General features: G+C 52.0%; 2 protein-coding genes across 8 annotated transcripts in view; both read right to left on the bottom strand.

Annotated features, from left to right (window-relative positions):
* UNKL (unk like zinc finger) overlaps positions 1-15,916 on the bottom strand; it is a 39,493-nt gene extending 23,577 nt beyond the window's left edge. For 2 of the 6 annotated variants that reach the window (XM_019713157.2, XM_019713158.2), the window contains exons 1-6: positions 15,542-15,694; positions 14,183-14,392; positions 5,116-5,292; positions 4,737-4,870; positions 2,820-2,955; positions 1,509-1,626 (exon numbers count right to left, since the gene is read on the bottom strand). In XM_019713157.2, the coding sequence (XP_019568716.2) occupies positions 1,509-1,626; positions 2,820-2,955; positions 4,737-4,870; positions 5,116-5,292; positions 14,183-14,392; positions 15,542-15,618 (852 nt within the window). In that variant the 5' untranslated portion in view covers positions 15,619-15,694. Of the gene's footprint in view, positions 1-1,508; positions 1,627-2,819; positions 2,956-4,736; positions 4,871-5,115; positions 5,293-14,182; positions 14,393-15,541 lie in introns of all 6 variants that reach the window. The other 4 variants (XM_074322557.1, XM_074322563.1, XM_019713159.2 and 1 more) reach the window with 4 other exon arrangements.
* Positions 15,917-16,324: 408 nt separating this feature from the next.
* UQCC4 (ubiquinol-cytochrome c reductase complex assembly factor 4) lies at positions 16,325-20,913 on the bottom strand. Of its 2 annotated transcripts, XR_002135954.2 has the most exons (4): positions 19,946-20,913; positions 18,149-19,870; positions 16,548-16,734; positions 16,325-16,445 (listed from the first exon to the last, which is right to left on the bottom strand). XR_002135954.2 is itself a non-coding variant. In XM_019713189.2 (2 exons), exons 1-2 carry the CDS (start codon positions 19,978-19,980, stop codon positions 19,495-19,497), a joined length of 411 nt encoding a protein of 136 aa, XP_019568748.1. In that variant the 5' UTR covers positions 19,981-20,913; the 3' UTR covers positions 17,524-19,494. The 2 variants fall into 2 exon arrangements, 1 of the variants encoding a protein (XP_019568748.1); XM_019713189.2 differs by lacking the exons at positions 16,325-16,445; positions 16,548-16,734 and having other exon boundaries at positions 17,524-19,870.
* Between the last annotated feature and the right edge of the window lie 37 nt (positions 20,914-20,950).

The following is a 20,950-nucleotide window of genomic DNA, read 5'->3' as shown; positions in this document are numbered from 1 at the left end:
TTGACTTGGAAAAAGTCCTGGAGGTACACACTGTTCCCCAATAAAGTCCTGTTCACCTTCCCCAACAAAATCTTTAAAAAAACACACAATTGTTTTAAAAAAAAAGTCACATACACAACATTAAAAACAAAACATTAAAAACAAAACACAGCTAAAGTTAAAATTCACTAGTATCTTGGGTTTGGAGTCCCAATTCTACACCTATATAAGCCAGATAAAAAGAGCATCAGTTTGGGGAACGGGTAAGAACCATGAGTGCTGGAAGAGCCACGGAAATGAATGGGACAGTCGTGACCTTGGGGTGCAGAAGCAGAGGTGAGGTCGGACTTTTTACTCAAACACTTCTGGTGTGAACAAGCACAGAATATTTTGAGTTTCCAACACTGATTGAACGAGTGCATGAAGGAACGATCACGTGACTTGAAGAGGACAAAATAAAATCTTGAGCTGGTGGTTGTAGGCCCTGAAAACACAGCTGGGCTTCAGGGAGAAGGCACAGAGGTGAAGGCCAGGGTTTTACCCAAGTTCATGCTACAACCCGACACCCACGTGCTCAGCACTGCTCCGTGCCTCTCTCCCATGGGGCCAAAGGATACTCCAAGCCAGCGCGGCAACTCTGTCCCTGATTGGGCCGTGCAGGCCACAGGGCACCCTCTCCCATCCCCCACTGCCTGTTTCTCCTCTCTAGGCCCCTTCAGTTCAGCAGATGAGCCTGCCTTAGTTCACAGAGATCAGTACACCCCACACCACCCCTGCGGGTACACCCCCCCCACCTGCCGGGCCCTGGTCCCCACCCTGCCCGCTCCCCAGCTCTCCCTCTGTCTCACGCCCTGAAGGGGGCTTGTTTGCTTGTTCATTTTTAACACAAATCCAAGTGAGCCCTGGTTGGCTCAGTAGGCACTGGTGGTCCGGAACCCACACATTGCAAAGGAAGGACTGGCCTTGACCGGCTCCTGGGAGCTGACCTCTGAGCCCCTGGAATGTCCTGCCTGGTAAGGGTCTGCTTACCTGGCCTTGGGCCACGGCCGATAGCAATACAGTGATTTACGGTGGGGGCCCTGGACCGCGTGGGGTCAGCTCAACCTGGGTCAGCCACGTCCCCGTGCCCAACCCCAAATAAAAACCCTGGACACCGAGGCTCAGGGTGACGTCCACAGTTGGCAACACTCCATATACTTTGTCTCATGTGGTCACTGGGAGAAATGATTACTGTCCACAACTCACTGGGAGGGGACAGCTGGAAGCTCACCCCTGGTCTTTCCAGGACCCTTCCCTTTGCCGGTTTCAATCTGTAGCCTTACAGTATAATGAACCATAACTGTTCTTTACAACCAATGAAACGTAATGGTTTTGCTGAGTTCCGTGAATCCTTCTAGCTAATCACTGAACCTGAGGGTGGTCTTAGGGACCCCCCAACACAGAAAGAAGGGGAGTCACCCAGGCCCACCCTCTCCCAGCCTATGAGTGACACTGACCAGCTGGCTGAAGCCCCCGGCCCCTGCTCATACCTCGGGGTGGAACTGCTGCTCCGTGCGGGAATGGCAGTACTGACAGCTGTCCCCACTCTCACACCTCGAGGGCTCGCCCCACTCATCGCCATGCTTCACACTGGGGCACGGTGTGGACCTGGGAAACAGGGGAGTCACAGGAGGTCACAGAGGAGACATGCTTCAGGCGTGCCTTGGGGCGTCAGTTTATCTACCTATCGCTGGGCTCACCTCGCAGGACGGTGCCCTCGCCGTGAGGGACCAGCCCCTGGAAGGCCCAGCCTCTTTCCTTATGAGGACAAGTAAGAGCAGGGGAGGTGCCATCTGAACCCAGACAGTGGTGTGGGGACAGAGTCCCAGGAGAGCAGTTTCCAGGCTCTCGGCCTCATGTGGAAAGGTGCTGGCTCGGGTAGTAGATGGTCATCAGCTGTGACTGGTTGGCCATCAGCTGTGACTAGTTAGCCATTGGTCACTGATATAACTGCCGTGGCTGAGTTAGCAAGTGCGATTGCAGATGGCAAGTGAGGTTGTTTGGCAGAGAAGCAGACGGCAGATTGCAGATGGTGTGAATCCTACTTCGTGTGTCTTGCCCGGCCCCCAGCAAGAATATAGTGGTATGACTCCCCCATCTATGGCTCCGTGGGTGTTCCTTTTTGGCCTCACCATGTCCTGTGTTCTTATGTGGGGAGTAGGACCAGAGACCCCGCATGACACTGCATGACAGTACTCAGGAGCCCCATGTTTCTTTTCCGCAAAAATGAAACCACGCCCACGTGAAACACATCTTGGGGAAGCAGCCAGGCCTCCTGCAGCCGGGAGGAGAGGAGACGAGGCCCACAGCCCATCTTCATGCAAAACTGTTTCAAAATTGGATCTGAGACTTTTGGTCCTACAACATGAAAATCCTAACCCAAATCCTCTATTTTTCATGTACTTGGCAGCTCTATTGTAACTTATTTGGATTTATAGAAAAAATTACCACCAGTGGTAAATAAGAGGGTATTTTTGTGTGTGGTTTCTTTTTTTACAATTTTTCTATCCCTTCGATAGGCAGTAAATTCACTTATCGTCTCAAGCAAGTAGCTGGTGACTAAAACGTAGAGACTACTCATTTAGGTTCTCTGTTCCTCGACTCTGAAACAACCAAGAAAAAGAACAATGACTGTAATAAACCAACTCTTTCTACCTGAGACAGGAGTTCCCTGGGGCACGCAAGGCACTGTCTGGTGAGCAGAGAGTGGCTCTTTGCTCAACAAAAAAGCTGGACCCAGAGCTCAATGTCTGAAGGAGGACGGAGGTGGGGGCCCAGGTACCCGGGGTCCCAGGGCTCACCTGTACTGGAACCTCCTGGGGTTGCGCCGTCTGTCCCTGCTGTTGTGGTAGTGGGGACACGCGTAGCCCTGGCGACACAGGCGTGGTGGTTTTGGACACTGCTCTGTTTTGTAGCTGCCCAGCACAAAGTTGGTGTCTGAAAAACATGGGTCCACATGGACATATATACATGTGTGCTCACAGTACATGCGTGTTAATAGCAGCACTAGTGACATAGCCAAAAGGAGACACAACCCACGTGTCCACCCACGGATGAATGGATGAACACAACATGGCCCATCCATTCAGTGGGGAATTATTCGGCTGCAAAGGAATGACGCTCTGACACAGGCTACAACGTGGATGAGCCTGAAAAACATGATGCTCAGTGCAAGAGGCCAGACGCAAAAGGCCACATATTGTGTGATTCCATTTATATGAAATGTGGAGAACAGGCAAATCCACAGACGGGGTTGCCAGGGGTCGGGGAGAGAAGTATGGGGAGTGATTGAGGATGGGTCTGGGGCTTCTTTGGGGAAACTAGAGAGAGTTTAAGAACTACATAAAAGTGGTAGCTACACAACACTGTGCATATACTAAAAACCACAGAAAAGCACACTTTCAAATGGTTCATTTTAACCCCGGCATAAATGATGGACTTTGGTCATAATGATGCGTTGTGTAGGTTCACGGCTGTACCAAGGGTCGTGCCATGTGGGGACGCTGGGCATGTGGGGGCACAGGGTATAGGGGGCTCTCTGTACTTTCACTCAAGAGGAACCTAAAACAGCTCTAAAATACAAACTCTATTCCTTTCTTCTTTTATTTAAGTGTGTTTTCCAGGACCCATCAGCTCTAAGTCAAGTAGTTGTTTCAATCCATGTAATTGTGAAAACTCTGTTCTTTTAAAATGATTAATTTCATGTACCTGAATTTTAGCTCAAAGCAAAAACACACAAACAAAAAGCGACCAGGGGTCATTTAAAAGTAGTAACCAATGAAAGGACTCCTAAAACTCATTCTCTCTTGGGCTGGTTAATAACTGATACTTTATTACATACGCCATAGTTTTTAACTACACCTGTTCAGTGGGCTGAATATCGGAGGCTGAGGAACCAGCAGGACAGAAATGGGGGGGGGGGGACCGTCCTACCCCACAGTGAGGGTGAGAGCGGGCAATGCTAGGCACAGGTATATCACATGACCACACTGTCCGTCCACGCCAATCCAACTGCAAATAATTCCTTACGTGACAAGAGGTGTTAACCACACAGCAGGACATGGAGAAAACAGAAGGGGCTTAGGCAACAAAATGCCTATTTTAAGAAAATAAAAATTGCAAGACATTTGTTCACAAATATTGACTGAGTGCCTCAAAGAAGACAGAAGGTCCTGCGCTAAATGACATGAAATGCACAGAAATGAGGGGCATGACGATGACGGTCACACAGAGACGCAGAGATGTCCTTCAGTAAGTGAGTGAACAGATAAATAAGCCGTGGCCCATCCAGAGAAGGGAATATTATTCAGTGATAAAGAGAAATGAGCTAGCAAGCCACAAAAAGACATGGAAGAACCTTGAATGTATATTATTAAGTAAAAGAAGCCAGTTGGAAAAGGCTACATCTGGATGAGTCTAACTCTGTTACATTCTGGAAAAGGCAGGCCTATGGAGACAAAATCATGGCGTTTTGTTATGGATCAGTGGTCTGGGAGGGGACGTGTGGGAAGGAGCTGTGACAGTGTGCAATCCCCTGCCCCAGAGAAGCCACAGTGCAAAGGTTCAGAGATGCCTGGGCTCAGGCAGCACTCAGCCCCTTCGGACCGAGGGTGATAAGCTTGTCTCCCCATCGGACCTGTAAACGCGGGCAGTAGGGTCACTTTACAACCAGTGAGGGGGCTACCCCTGCCCGCCCTGTGCGGCGGCCGCGGGGTTACCTTGCCACCGGGGGTCGTCACCCAGGATCTTCTCTATCATGGCCTGGCTGGCCAACACGCCGGGCTGCAGCTCCGGGATGCCCCCTCCACCACCGAGCTGGCCGTTCTGCAAGGCTTCCTGGGCCTGCAGCTCCCTACAAACAAACCACACATCGGTGACGGCTCTGGGCGTGTCTGAAGGCCTTCCAGAAGGTGAGAGAATCACTTGGTTCTGTCACTTTACGGAGCCGCCCTCATGGCACCGGAGAGGCTGGCGGCCTGGAGGGTTCAGAACAGGTGTCCCGCTTCCCGTGGGCGCACCCCTGTCCCGGGATGACACGGCCTGAAACGCTGGGGAGGTGAGGGCTTTCCCGCCCACCCGGCGTAGGGCGCCCCTCACCTGATGTCACACACGGGCGGCCGCAGGTCCAGGGGGCCGTGGGCGAAGGCGCAGTGCAGCCCGTTCTTCACGCAGTGGCCCCGCGCGTCTGTCTCGTGGATGCACGTGCCCGTCTTGTAGTAGCGCAGATGGTATTTGCGCTCCGTGTCGCCAGTCGTCCGGTGCAGGTACGGACACCTGGGAAGCAGAGGGGTGACAGGCGCCATCTGGGCCTCAGGGCCTGGGGACAACCACCCTCAGTGCCATCCTGCTCCGCTGCTCATTAGCACCCCGCTGTTTTCCTTCACCCAAATATCTGCTCTGAGTGAAGGATGAACGTCACCGGACACAGCACCTGTCCTAATTTGGGATCCTTCCCCACGGCAGCCAGACCCCCACAAATCCCTCAGTTACACGTTAGCAAAACATAACACTGGGTATCCCTAGAAAATCCTTTACGATGTTCTGAATAAAGCGTGAAAAAATAAAGTTCACCCCAGGACGCAGCTGCGCCATTCCTGTTTCTTGACAAGTATTATCCAATAAAAGGTTGGCGGCTCCTCCCATTCCCCCATCCAGGTACTTTCAGGGTCCTCTCAAGGGAGGGAGGGAAGGGGCCTGGGGAGAAATACAGGGGCCTGGACGTGGCTGGAGGAGGACATCGGCGGGAGATGGGCCAGGAGAGAAGTGGACGGTGGGGAGGGGCAGAAGGAGCAATGACACCCAGGCCATGCATGGCCCAGAGCCACGTGCTCCCTGCGAGAGTCACACTCGGCTCCCCAAGCAGTGACAGGGGCTCATACTGCAGGGACACGGCGGCTGCACAGGTGGTTTAGAAGGTTCTGGTACATGTGGAGCATGGGGATTGAGCCTGCTTCGAGGTCAGTCCCTCCAGACAAGAGACACAGAAGGAGGGGAGGGGATACACCAAGGACCCTGAATGGTAATGTCCCCTCGAGGGGCCCAACGAGCAAGGCAGGGGCCCGTTGCTCTTTGTCCCAACGAAAGGACAAGGCCCCACACCTCCCGTGAGGTTGGGGAAGGCCCACCTTGCTGTCTGCAGGCTGTGCACCTGCGTGCTAGGAGCACCCGTGGGGGTCGCTCCCCACCCAGAGCACAGATGGTTGGCGCTTTGCCATCTAACAGGACAGAAAAGTAAAATAAAAACGAGTCAGGGATCATCCCGCTTGAACCCCTATCTTACAAGACGAGTAAACAGAGGCTCGGAGTTCAGACAGCTCGCCCCAGACCTAACTAAGCACCCGGGGTGTGCAGGGCAGGAAGGGGAGATAGAGGACACCGGGTCAGGGGAGGCCCCAGGCCCTCAGAGCCAATCGAGCAAGTCAGGTTAGAAACCCGCTCGGGGCCCAAATGTGCACCCGGAAGAGCCGGAAGCAGGGTCTCGAGACAGATCTGTGCACCACGATCATAGCAGGTACGATTCACACTAGCTTAAAGCTGGAAACAACCCAAACGTCCATGTGGTCCATCCAGACAATGGAATATTATTCAGCCATGAAAAGGAATGAAGCACCGACACACAACAACGTGGATGAAACCTCGAAAACATCCTCATAAGTGAGAGACGCCAGACACAAAAGAACAAATATTCTATACTTCACTTCTGTGAGGTCCGGAGAACAGTCAACTTCATCAAGACAGAAAGTGGAGGAGAGGTTACCAGAGACTGGGGGAGGGGAGAACAGGGAATAACTCTTTAATGGGGACAGAGTTTCCGTTTGAGGTGATGAAAATAACTTGGAAATACAGAGTGGTCACGTTTGTACAACACCGTGAATGTAATTAATGCCACTGAATTGCAGTTAAAAATGGTTAAAATGGGAAGTTTCATGTTGCATATATTTTATCACAATTTTAGACAAAGCCCATTGGAGACAGAGAACAGAGAGAGAGAGGAGAGAGAGACCCTTTACATATCTGTATTGAAATATAATATACCTACAGAAAAGAGCACAGGTCAAACCTGGGCGGCGTGTGGCATTTTCACAAACCGACACACCTGAGTAAACGCACCCAGACCAAGGGGAGGGGACACAACCAGGAACCCAGGGCCCCCCCACCCCGATGGACATGCAGAGAGAAATGACAGAACTTTCTTGAAAGTGGCAGAAACTAGAAATAAGGCAAATGGCCACCAAGAGGCAATTCTTTCAATAAATGTCATGATGCACTCCTCCGGTGGAAGACCAGCAGTCGTGACAATCACCGAAGACCCACGAGAAAAAGGAAAAGTGGAAAATGGAGAAAGCAGGCTACAACTTGGTCTTCACGTTGTGAAAAAACAACCATAAGGAATTATTACTATATCACTATGTATATATATAAATGTGAAAAAGGAAACATCGGGCATGCGTGTAGCCTCTCCGTGCCCACATACAAGACAACTGTTTCCCTCGTGTTCCCCACAAGTAGTTCCAAGAAACGTTTTTGGGAGATGGAAATGGAACGTATTAGGATATTTACTCTATTAAGCATAACATGCACTTGTCTAAAATCCCCACGACAAAGTTCTATTTTACATTTCAAGCCCCTCCAAGCCTTTGCCTGAGAGTCTTCAGGCAGCACTGGTTTGGAACTCAGTTTTTGGCGCCGAGGGGGTTGAGGCTGCCACGGGGAATCCTCTGTCATGCCAGGACCCTCCCCTACTTTTCACATAACTATGCAGATAAATATCACTAACATAAAGAACTTGAAGAAATAACGAGACCAGGCATTCACAGAGCAATGAGCTAGAGAAATAAACAAAGAACTTACAAAACAGAAAACATAGATGGAGCTCAACCACTGTGTGAGGTCGAGTATCTTGCCTGTGATGAGACAAGCGCACATGGAAAGCCCCCCCAGCTCCAGGGCAGAAGTGCACAGTTAAAAATGGTTCAAGTGGTACATTTTACGTTATATATAAGCAGACACTGTTGCCGGCAGGGAGGCAAAGTGTTGCGACCTCTGTGGAGGGGAAGATGGCAGATGCATTTACTATCATATCACCTAGTGAGCCCACTTCTTGGAGACCTACCCCAGAGAAAGCTGGCAAAAAGAAAACAACACGTCCGCACAACACTGTCACTGCAGGGTTGTCTGTTATCACCAAAGGCTGGAAACAACCAAAGTTCTGGAATAAACGACAAGGGAGCTCAGTGCAGCTCTGGGAATGGGAGGACCACCAGGGAGGGGGTGCCAGGAGGTAGCGCCAGGGAAAAATGCTAAGTAAAGGGTGTTTATATAGGAAGGTGGGGGGCAAGAATATATACCGTGTTTAATGCGTCTTTTGGAGCAAAAGTTAATATAAAACCTGGTCTTATTTTACTATAAGACCGAGTACAATATGATATGATATGATATACGATAGATATGATATGATGTGATATGATATAAATAATATAATATAATATAATATAGGGTCTTATATTAATTTTTGCTCCAAAAGACACATTAGAGCTGATTGTCTGGCTAGGTCTTATTTTCGGGGAAACACGGTATATCTGCTTATATCAATATCAAAAAACACGGAAGGAAGGAGCTATTTGCTTAATGAGGACAGAATTTCAGTTTGAAGATGGAAAGTTCTGGAGATGGACGGTGGTGATGGCTGCACAACAATGTGAATGGACTTAACGCCACTGAACTCGACACTTAAAAAAAGCTAAGATGGCAAATTTTATGTTACGTATGTTTTACCATAACAAAACAATAAAGTAAAACAATTTAAGCTAATAAGGAAAGCTACTGTTTTACAAAAACAGTTACAGTCTTCAGAACGATTTCTGCATTTACTACGAGTATAGCATAGGAATTCCACGGTCTGGGGAGACGGGGACCAGCACACCAGAGCTGAAGCAGCCTGGCAGGTTTTTCTACAGAACCCACTCTGCACAGCTGTGCTGAGCAGGAAAACACCTCCAGCATGACCTGCGGGAGGCTCCTGATTTCCCTGATGTTAAACCTAAATTTTCACTTGTTCCCGAATGATCCCTCAGGGTAGCTCTGAGCATCATTTAGCTTGGGCTACAGTACCATCGCCATGGCAACCAGAGTCAGGCCAATGCCTCCCGTTCCCCAGCACTGAGCACCAAAGGGGCATTACTGTTTCACTGGGGGTGTGTCACCTCCTGCTTATTACACGACTGAAGACATGAACTGACCTTAAAATACTGGAGAACATTTAATGAGAAGAAAATGGCTTCACCTTAAGACCATCGAAGAGGTGGAAGGGAAAACCTCTGAGAAAACCCAATGGCAAAGCCACACCCACTCCTGGGGCAGGGAAGAGGCTGAAGAGGCCCCCAGGGGTCAGCCCCACACCATGCGCAGATTCCCTCTTGCAGGAGGAGGGCACGAATCCCTCCCTGGGGCCACCGTGCCACCAACTGGTATGGCCACTGCCCGCCCCGCAGCACCCATGACGTGACCTAGTGTGATGTGCTGATTTCAAGGTGACACCCATGGTTCTCAAACCCGTCGACAACAATTAGCAACCCGAACAGTGCCATTAAAACAGGGCTCCACGGCCGCCCGGTGGCTCAGGCGGTTAGAGCCCCGTGCTCCTAACTCCGAAGGCTGCCGGTTCGATTCCCACATGGGCCAGTGGGCTCTCAACCACAAAGTTGTCAGTTCAATTCCTCGAGTCCCGCAAGGGATGGTGGGCAGTGCCCCCTGCAACTAAGATTGAACAGGACACCTTGAGCTGAGCTGCCGCTGAGCTCCCAGATGGCTCAGTTGGTTGGAGCACGTCCTCTCAACCACAAGGTTGCCGGTTCGACTCCGCAAGGGATGGTGGGCTGTGCCCCCTGCAACTAGCAATGGCAACTGGACCCAGAGCTGAGCTGTGCCCTCCACAACTAAGACTGAAAGGACAACAACTTGAAGCTGAACAGAACCCTCCACAACTAAGATTGAAAGAACAACAACTTGACTTGGAAAAACAAAAACAAAAAACAAAACAAAAAAACAACAGGGCTCCACTGATGGCATGGCACAGGGGCACATGCTGGACACAGCTCCATCACTATGCTGTGGAAGCACTGCCCCACGATGGGAGAACAGGAAGGGACGTGCCAGGGGCTCAAGACGGCCCCGAGTCTCCAGGAGAGCCTGAAATTGTCTCCTTCCCTCTGGTACCTCAACCCTGAAACAGAAGTCGACCACCAACTCAGACCCACAGCACACCAAGATCAGTCTATGCATGAGACCAAGGCGGCCACCAAACTCAGATCCACGGGGCACTAATACCTGTCTGTGAGACAGGCCGGGGCTGGGCCATGGCACCCACACCGGAACGTGTGTCAGAATCACCTGGAGGGCCTGCTGACCCCAGACCATCTGCCAAGAACCTCAGATCTGCATGCGGGCAAGTTCCCAGGTGACGCTGAGAACTGGTCTGGAGGCTGGCCCAGGAGACCCCCTGGGTTGAGAGGGACACAAGTATGATAGAGCAGGCACACCAAGCCTAGGACACACAGAAAGCTTTCTCTAAGTCAACAAGCTCCACAAGTGCACCCAGATTCACAAGGGAAAACCCATGGAATCACACACCACGGGCCCACCCTAAGGGCCTGTGCTCCCAGATAGCCCACGTGCAGTGGGGGAAACGGCAGGGAGCCTTACAAAGAATAAGACGGTTCTCTAGAGTCAACCTGGCAAGTTACACCACATAATGGGGGGGCATTTCTTATTAAAAACAAGAAAATTTGTAATTGTGGAGGTCAGGGACAGCCTGTCTAGGGCAGGAGGAGGGTTAACAGAGGAAAGAGGACATGTATTTCCTACACATATAGTTGGGGACTGCTTGAATTGTTTTCCATCAAAAATGTTCACCTGGAGGGGACACTCAGACCCCTGGGAGGGTCTTGTCTTTTTAAATGTCAGAATCGAAATCTATAAACGCCTGACCGGCGCTGGGTGGCGCACATACGCTGTATCCTGTAGCGGCAGGTGCCAACCACATCTGGGTTCCAGGTGTGAAGACCAGGACACGCCCTGACAACACATGGGCCCTGAGAACACACGGCCCGCGCTGGGGTAGCAGGACCAGCGAGGGGCCTGGGGCCGTCCACACCGCATGCCTCTCTCAGGACAGCTTTCACGATGTGGCCGGACTCCGAGAAACGTCCCCACAAGAGTCGTTTCCTGGAAGCCCCAGCCCAAGAAATACCTGAGATGGATCCACCCAGGTGGTAACACCGACCCTGTAAAGCTGGGCCCGACCCCAGGTTAGGAACAGGTTTCCTGCCAGGCCAAGTCTGTCCGGCAGATTAGGGAGTGCACGCAGAGCAGCGGACCCTAGCAGTCCCGCCGCGCAGCTGGGAGGCCAGTTCCCACGGGGGCGGGGCTGGGTTCACGTGACCCGGACGGCCAATCGCGACCCGCTCCGGGGAAGGGGCGTGTCCCCCAGAACAAAGAGCAGTGGGAAAGGAAGGACCACGGGACTCCAGCGCAGAGAGGACCCTCCGAGGCCAAAGGGGTGCCCTCCCACCTGGGAAAAAGGGTGACAACGGAGGCGTGACGGCGGGGAGGAGGCCACCGAAGGAGGGGTAACGGGGGAGGGGAGGGTGATGGCCCGCCAAGGAAAAGGGGTGACAGTGGGATGGAGGATGACAGCAGGAGGCCACCCAGAAGAGACAGCGGGAGTGCTCACGGAGGGAGGGGTGTGACAGCAGAGGAGGCTGATCCCCTGCCAAGGAAAAGGGGTGACAGTGGAGGTGCCCACAGAGGGGAGATGACAGAGGGGGGCTACCCAGAGGTGAAAGCGGTAGTGGGGGTGTGACAGCAGGGGAGGGGCCATGGGAGGAGGCTGATGGCAGGTGTGTCAACCCTCCTGGGGTCCCCATCCCATCCCTCCTGCCCCACAGCTCAGCCTCATGATGCCCCCAGCCAGAGCCAAGAACAACGTTAAATGCTTATGTCACCTGACTAAACGGTTAGCTGAGGGGTCTTTGTTCTTTGATACATATTCATGTTTTAAAATAATAGGTTGGTAGTACATACGCTCAAAATAGCAATTTCAAGAACCAATGAACTGAAATAAAAGGAAGGCCCCCTCTTTGCTCTGAAAGGTAGTGTCAATTTATGAATTCTATGGCGACTTTGCCGTGAACCCGGAATATGTAAATCAACAGGACAAACTCTGCGCCATTCCATTTGTGGGTGATGGGAAAGTCCGTCTCCCATGGAATCAGCAGTAATTACTAAGGAGAGATTCCCCCAGGGAGATGGCTGGCTGTCACACACATCCTAAAGGGCTGAAGCAAGTCATCTCATGTGCTCAATAGAAGTTACAAAACAAAATCTTTAATAAGATACACGTGACTTTCTTACCGTGGATAGACGTACAAAGGATGCATCCAAAATAGAAACTGTCAAACAAGCATCTTGGTCCCACTCATCCTGCTTTTCAATGATAACCTACATGCCATTTAGACATGTCCATATTTTTATAATGAATAATTGCACATTACTTAATTACTATTTGAGCTCAGCTTTAAATGACCACCTTCAGGTAGGTGTTCACTGCAGCACTCTTCATCCCATAAAAACTAGACATCACCCCATGCCCAGCAATGGGGCTGAATCAACACCAGGACATCCAGACCCTGGGACCAGAGAGACGTTAAAACATGCTTTCTTTTCATGCATTCAAAGCATCACGAGTGACTCCTGCCACTTAGTCCCCCATATTGGACTCTGGGACTGAGTAAGACACACCGGGTGACTGGATCAAGCAGCAGGGTCAAGCAGCAGGGGCCCCCCTGGGCAACTTGGGACCCAAGGTCCAGAGAGGCAACTGACGTGACCAAGGGAAACGGTAGACCTGACGTGAGGCCTCAGCTAGCCAAAAACATCTCTCTCCTGAAGACCCATTTGCAGAAAACATCAGCTCAAGAAGCAATTAAACAGGGTACTTTTCAAACTTCACAGAAACATAACAATCTTAACCAAGGTGGAGCTGGCTACATTATTTCAACATGTTTCAAGCTGCCTTCACTACAGTAAGTAAGTTAGTTACTTACTATGTAACTAACTGCTGTTCAACTAACCACCTTTCAGTAAGTGTATAAAGTTGGTAAAATTACTACAGATTAAAAGTTGACTCCCTGACCTAAGCATTTTGGAAAATGAAGGAAAACAGAGTCACACAGGTCTCTGTGTGCAGTGGGGTGAAAACTGCCTTCAAAAGGAAAAGTACCTGGAGAATCGTCTCTTTTCTGAAGACCAGGGAATGGTGCCTGAAGACCACCCCCAAATCAGACCCCATCCAGACAGAAGCTGAATAAGCTGTTCTTTTTAGAGAGCTGGAAGGCACAGTGATACCACCCCACCTTCTGGCAGGAATGGACAGCCTCCATCCTACCTGAAACAACCCACAGGAAAAAAATCAACTCCCCGGCCCCACCAAGCTCTGCACCTTATATGAATATACAAGCTGACTGTACTTTCCCTGTTTTCCCATTCTACATATTTCAAAATACAGACATCTGTTCATAACACCATTAGGAAACTTGTAAAAAAAGAAAAAGTCAACCCAAACAAAACCTTGATTTCTTAAACTTTAAAAGTGCTATATACACGACAGTCTGCAAATAACTTTCCTATCAATTATTTTTTAAAAATCAAACATGTACACAGCAAGAAACGAAACATTCCGCATATATTTGCATAGTATGAGCAGATGTTCTAACAAGCTCTCTTGTTACAAAAGCAACCTACAACTAAAAATAATAAAATGGTCCTAAACCTGAGAGCTGTACCCATTAGGGCTGGTTCTGATGCAGGAAATTTGAAGAACCATGTGGCAATCAAAAGTGGAAATGAAGCAAATTCGGTTTGAACCATGCAAGGGTTATTCCTGAGACACACAGACGGTAGTCCTTCCCACACTGGCCTAAAGATAGAGAAATGCCCCAACCCGGATCACCAGTCATGGTCTCCCATGTTGATGTGTGCCAGGTGCTGAAAAGAACCAGGGGTCTATCCCCATAGGCAAGGCCGGGCCGAGGGGCAGGGCAGCAGGTGCTGTCCCCCCCAACACACACACACACACACACACACACACACACACACACACACTCACTCGTCGCCGTCGGGGCACACGCCGCTGGCCTCGTCGTATTTGGAGCAGTACACGTCCGGGCTGTAGTTGAAGGTGCCGTCGCGCCTGCGGAGCGGTCTGCGCCGACGCTGATTTAGGAAATGCCAATGGAAACAGGTAAATGGCCTGTGCTGGGTGCACTTGTGCTGCACAAACAGGGAGCACTGCTCTGTCCTAAACTCCTTTAGATACCTAAAAAGACAAACAGCGTTGCGGGTCGCTTCCGCCGCCACCGCCGCCGGTGGGCGGCCCTGGGACTCGTGGGCGGGGGCCGGACCCCGGGGGCCCAGGGTGATGCGACCCCCACTCCCGAGTCCAGATGGCCCCAGACTGCCGCTCCCCATCCTGAGACCGGGTGTGCTTCCCGGACCTCAGGCCCAATCCCCCAGACCCCATGCACAGCCCCTCCCCTCATTCCGACCAGAGACGCGACCCCCCAACGTTAGGCGCGACACCGCGAACCCAGGCGCGCCTCGGCCCCCAAACCCAGCTGCCATCCCCGACCCCAGGCGGTCCCGGACCCCAAACGCAGCCTCCCATCCCTGATCCCGGGCTCGGTCCCCGACCCCACTCCGAGTCCAGATGCCCACCGCCCCCCGCCCCCAGCACAGGCGCGTTCCTCGGATCCCAGGCGTAGTTCGTCGATCCCAGGCACGGTCCCCGAACCCAGGCGCAGGCCCCTCATCCCCGAACCCATGAACGACTGTCACTCCGATTCCAGATGATTCGAGACGGCCGCTTCCCCACTCCGAGCCCGGGAGCATTTCCCCAACCTCAAGTGCGATCCCCCAGACCCCATGCGTACCCCCCATCTCGGCCACAGACGCGACCCCCAACTTCTGGCACGACACCGAGACCCCAGCTGCGCCTGACCCCCAAGCCCAGGTGACATCTCCGACTCCAGACAGAGGTAGCTCTAGTCCAGATGGACGCCCTCCCCCGACCCCAGGTGCATTCTCCGCGCCCCCGGACCCCAAGGGTTGTTCCTCGACCCCCAACCAAAGGCGCGTGGACATCCTACCCCCGGCGCGTTCCCCCGCCCCCAAGCCCAGGTGCCACCCCGGACTCTGGGCGCCGCCTCCCGACCTCAGGCAGCGGCAGCCCGTGTCGGATGGTGGTCCACCCGCCCCAAGCTCAGGCGACGCGCGGAGGCCTGGTGGGGCGTAGGCCGGGGTGGCGCGAGGGAAGGGGGGCAGGGGCCGGGGACGGTGTGGGGCCCCAGGCCGCACCCGGCGGCGGCACCCAGGCCCAGAGGAGCGCGGGCGCGGGCGCGCGGACCGGGGACGCACGGGGCCGCCTCCGCCCCGCTCCCGCCCCCGCAGCGGCCGCCGGGACACTGACCTGTAGTGGGTCGGCTTCTCCGTCTGCGGGGGGGACCCGCTCAGCGCCGCCGCCGCCGCTTTCGAAACCGACGGCATTTTCAGTCAAAACAATGCAGCGCGCATGCGCCGCGCGGGCCCGCCCCCGCCCCTCCGGATCTCCCCCCTCGCGGAGCCCACCCGCGCCCCTCGCCCGGCCGGCCACGCCCACCCGTCCCGCCCTGGCCACGCCCCCAGCTGGCGCCTCCGGGGAACGCCGCCCAGCGAGCACCAGGCAGCTAGTGAGCGCCCTGCGCGCCCCGCGGGGACCCCAGACCCGGCCCCGCCAGGGACACACCCCAAGCGCGCCGCCGCCGCCACTCCCGCTTCGCTGCTGGTACATAGCGTCGACCCTAACCCCGCGGGCGCCCAGTCGTCCACGTGCACACCCATCGACCCCCTCTGCCCGCCGAACTCTGCTCGCCCTGACAGTGCCCTCTGAGACCCCGAGCGGGTCCCGGGAGGTGATGGAGCCGACAGGTCCCGGGTGTTGAAGCACCTCCCCGGGCTGCTCAGTCGCGCTTCACTCATTCATTTACTCTGACCCCGTGCTGGGTGCTGAGACCGCAAAGAACGGGTCCAATCGCTCAGGGCTGCGTGTGGGAGAGACGGGGAGCCATAGAGCTGGAGGGAACCGAGTTTCTTTTAGAGAGTATGAACATGTTCTAAAATTAGATTGTGGTGATGGGTGCCCTCTGTGAACACACGAAACACCTTATAATTGTATATTTTAAATGGGTGAATGGAATACTATGTGACCTATACATCAATGAAGCTGATTTTTAATGACGAATCCAAGAAGCTCACAAAGGGGAGAGAGACACGCCCATCACCAACAAGATGGGCACTCAGGGAAGGAGGCAGGAGCTACCCCAGCTCAGCCGGCCCTGGAAGAGGAAGCAGGTTGTGCGTCAGAACAGAACCCAGGCCCACAGCACGTTATTTTGTAAATATGTGGTCTAAAAGACATTAAAAAAAAAAAGTTCAACCTGGTTCGTAAATTTAAAAAATGCAAATGACAGCACAGTGGAACCCTGGAGTCGGCAGACGTTTTTTGTTCTGAACAGCAACCTGCAATGTTGATCGCCTGCAGTAAGACAGGCCCTTGAAGGAAGTGTGGCTGGGAGGTGGTGACCTTCACAGAAAATGATTTGTTCCGTTTCTGGGAACTCTCATCTAAAAAAGAATCAGATTCAGACAAAGGTTTATGTACAAAGATAGTTATTAGTGTCATTTAGCAAAAACTTGAGAGTACCTCACAGCCCAGTAATTGGGAAACGGTTAAGTTCTGAGTGCTATGCCATGATTTAACGACAATGCTACCTGAAAATTGTGACATGAAAAATGTTCCTATTTAGGTGAAAAACAAAGCAAGAGATACAGTTCCATATATTTGTCCCCAGGTGTGCAGGTTAATTTTTGAACTACAAGTAACATAGTAAAATAACAAAAGTTATAACTTCTTGGTGAGGTGAATGATTCACTTCGTATGTTCACATTTTTAAATGAATCATTACCTCTACAAACATTACATTTAAACCTGGAAATTAAAATGGCAAAAAAATCAACATGATATTTTCTAAGAAAATTGAGCAGGAGAATGAAGCAGAGGACAGTTTTTTGGCAGAGGAATAAACAGATCTTGGACTGCCAGGAAGTAGGGAACGAAAAAGAAGTCTAGGATAATTTCAAGGTCCCTAGCTTGGAGGGATACATAACAAACAGATTTGGGAAGAGATGAAATTCATTTTGGACCTAAGCGTGTATCGGGAATCTGTGGAGTCCAGTACAGATGTAGTGAGAGCCACTTCAAGATCAAAAGAAGGCAGTTGGGGCTCAAGATTTAAAAATCTGAGGATAAGAGATGCAAAAGAACTGTGCTAGTGTCATTTTTCATGCTTTTGAAGACTGTTATTAAAAGGCTGGGGTAGTACCCAGACATATAAAATAATACCAGGGCTCTCATTGCGAATTTAAAAGTGTTTCTTTTTTTGGGGAAAACACACAGCACTGTCAGAACCTTCCAAGATGGCTCAGTTGCTTGGAAGACATGAGACCATTTAACCTCCTCTTTCTTGAATTTTCTTTAAAACAGTTTTATCCTCCTCCTGCCCAATATCTCATCTCACGAATCACTGCAACTCCTTCTGTTCTAGCATGCTTACACCGGCCCTCTCCCTCTCAAATCCTTCTTGGGTGCTTACCTGGGGAAGTCAACGTGCCAAGCACGGTGGGAAAAATAAAAGCTACAGCCCAGTTGGGTAAATAAGACAAGCATACTACAAAACTAGTTAAATAATAAAAGGATTTCATGAACAGTTCACCTGTCCACCGGCTCTGTTGCCACCCAGGTGTGGCAAGGGTCTGCCCACACTTGCTAGTGGGCCGTGGGTCCTACTTTTGCTCATGACAAAACCCAGAAAAGCCCTCATTCATAGCTGCCGTGGGGGCACTCAGGTTATATTGCATGTGGTATAATGTGTCATCAAAAAACAATACTACCCTCTTGTATTTTTGAAAAACTGTATATTTACCTACAAACACATAAAAAATCTGGGAAGGTAAACAACAAAGTATTAATAGTGGTTACCTTTAGGTGGTGGGATTATCGATGTTTCTGATTCTCCTCCGTTTGCCTTTTAGTGTCTATTTATCCACATAAATCACACTGGTTTTCTCATATGAATTACTTCTAATTAAAACAAAAATTCTTCTGATTAGTTCTGACTTTTTCCCCCCCGCAGGAGCTAGTGAGAGTAAAGTAAGCGTTCGAGTTTGAACGCCTGTTGCTCAAACAAGAGTTCACAACCAAACAGGTCACAACCACACGAGGCCAGAGGAAGAACGTCTTAGTCCTTTGCTCCCACTAGGACTGACAATGTAACTTGAGTTATGATTAGGTCAATCTTTCCAAACTTTGGTCTCTCCGTCTCCATGCGCATACTTGTATCAGCCACACCTCTCTGACAAGCGTAATTTACCAAGGTGTGCCAGACACTTAGAACACTGAACCCTTCAGCAGAAGCCGTGCGAGAAGCCAGTACACTACCCTACAGCCAGTGGTTTTCAAACATCCTAGTGAAAGAAACCTCCAATTAACCTCAGCACCATAGGTATGCCAAGAAAAAACCTTCCACTAGGAGCTTACATAAATAAAGTCTTCCCTTTATGCATCTTGTATTTAATGCAGAATTAAGCAGGTTTCCTACTAAGTAGCACCTGAAAAACATATCATTTAGATACCCAAAATACTGCAATGTGTCAAAGGAAAAACTCAGCAGTTTTATTCTACTCAGCAAGTTGTTGCCTTGCTAAAAATAAAAATTTGCAGACAGCCGAGAAAGTTCCATTATTTCTGCTATTGTCTGATAATGTAGTCCACAATTTACATTTCTTTCCTCAGTTCCTATCCTGAGAAAAACAAAGGAATTGAAAAAAGAATAAAAACTTCCCCTTTTTTAACGGAATGCCATAAAAGGGTATTGGCTTAATTCTACATCAGCAAATTAAAATTTATTATCAATTTGTTAGTTTGTAAAACTAACATCAATTCATACACAGCACAATCCATTATAAAATAAAAAGTTTAACTCTTCTGCAGTCATTTTGTCTCAGAAAGCAAATGACCTGCAAACTGGATTCCACTGGATCACAAGTGTCACCAGAATTGCTTTGGAAACATGATAATGTACAAAATCACATCCAATACCACACGCTGCAACCAAAACCTGTTCTATGGATCTGAAAAGTCTTTTGGACGTATTCGTTGGACATCAGGTACCCGGCAAGAGCCGGTTCGTATCTGCTGACATTCTGCTCTCCTTCTGGCGGGTCAGCGTGGCCAGGTGCGCCATCCAAATCCTTTAGTCTGGATACGCGCATAACCACTATAGAAACCGTCAAACACGACGTCAAAGCCCAAGGGCAGGCACCCTTTTAAGTTGTCGCCCCGTGGGCAGCCGGAGTCGCAGGTTCCTCATAACGATCGCCAGCCTCCAGCACCTCTTCTTCCAACACCTGCCTGACGAAGCGATCCGCGCCTGTCTCCTGCCTAAGGAAGCACCAAATGACCAAAATCATGAGGGACAGGCTGAAGGGCAGCACCTTCCACCAGGGCCGCTGCTGCTTCCTTCCCAGGGAATGCTCCACCGTCCAGCGGGACGGGTTGGCTTTGCTGGAGGAAAACAGAACGGGGCGGTTAGCGTCTTCTTCTTCTTCGCCCTCGGCCGCAGGCTGGGCCCGAGCCCGGCCACCGGGCGGCGGATGCAGGCTTCGGGAAGGCCAGGGCAAGAGCCTCAGCGCCCGGACGGCCCTGGAAGAGAGACAGCAGTGAGCGCGTCGCCCTCAGAGCCCGCCCTCGGCCCCGCCGGGTCCGCACGGAGCTCACCCGGCCGCCGGCACACACAGGACACGGCACAGCATGACCCCGGCACCGCACTCGGAGCCGCGGCGCGCCACGCTCCCATCACTTCCGTCGCGCAAAACCGGAAGCCGGATGCCGTCCCAGGTCTCCGCTCACGACTACAGAACGTGGGCCCACTAGCGCAACGGAAATGACGCGTATTCTCTCGGCGGCCTCTTTCGTCGCAGGCCCGGTCTCCGCGGGTCGCGGGTGCATGCCGGGAAATGTAGTTCTCCACCGGCCCGAAGAGAAGTGAGCGGGCGGGTCCCTGGGTAGCAGCGCCGGGATTGGGGCCGGCAGGCGGGGCGCGGCTGCCGACCTCGGACGAGCTGGCCTCAGAGCGGGCTCCCCAGCGGGCCGGGCTTGCCGGAGGTCGGCGCCCTAACACCCAGTGCTGGAGCAGCCCCTGGACGCCTCCTCCCCGCAGCCTTGCGACGCCCCGGTTTGCTCTTCATGAGACTTTCAGCCACAGAAGTCATCTTGTCTCCTCGTTTAGTGTTCCCCACTAGGACGGAGCTCTGTGAGCACAGAGCCTGCCCGCTGGTTCTCCCCGCCCCGGAGCACCCCTGCGCCCTGAGACTTGTGCTGCTGTGTGACCGCAGGTCCCTGCCCACGGCCTGGCGCTTTCCGTTGCTGTGCTGCGTATGAAGAGCTGCGTCTGCACCCAAAGCCACTCAGGCCGCGGAGCTGGCCAAACCGCTCTGCGGGACAGGCATTACACGCACCCTACGCAGCAGGGCACACCTACGGCTCTCACGGGGAAGCTGTCTTGCCGGACACGTCTCCCTCTGCTGGCCGGTGTGCTCGTCCTCGCACTCATTGTGGACTGAGGCTGCAGTGCGCTCCCGTCCATCTCCAGGAGTCAAGCTGGGAGGGAGCCTTTCAGACTGTCTCCCGGGGGCTCCCTGATCTACCTGGTTACCCAGTTGGCTTCATACGGAAGCTGCTTAAAAAAAAAGGAAGCTGCTGGAGCCTTCTGCTCTCAAGGCA

This window comes from Rhinolophus sinicus, linkage group LG18 (genome assembly GCF_036562045.2).
Source record: "Rhinolophus sinicus isolate RSC01 linkage group LG18, ASM3656204v1, whole genome shotgun sequence".
Taxonomy (NCBI): Eukaryota; Metazoa; Chordata; class Mammalia; order Chiroptera; family Rhinolophidae; genus Rhinolophus; species Rhinolophus sinicus.
This window is presented reverse-complemented; position numbering and strand designations above follow the sequence as displayed.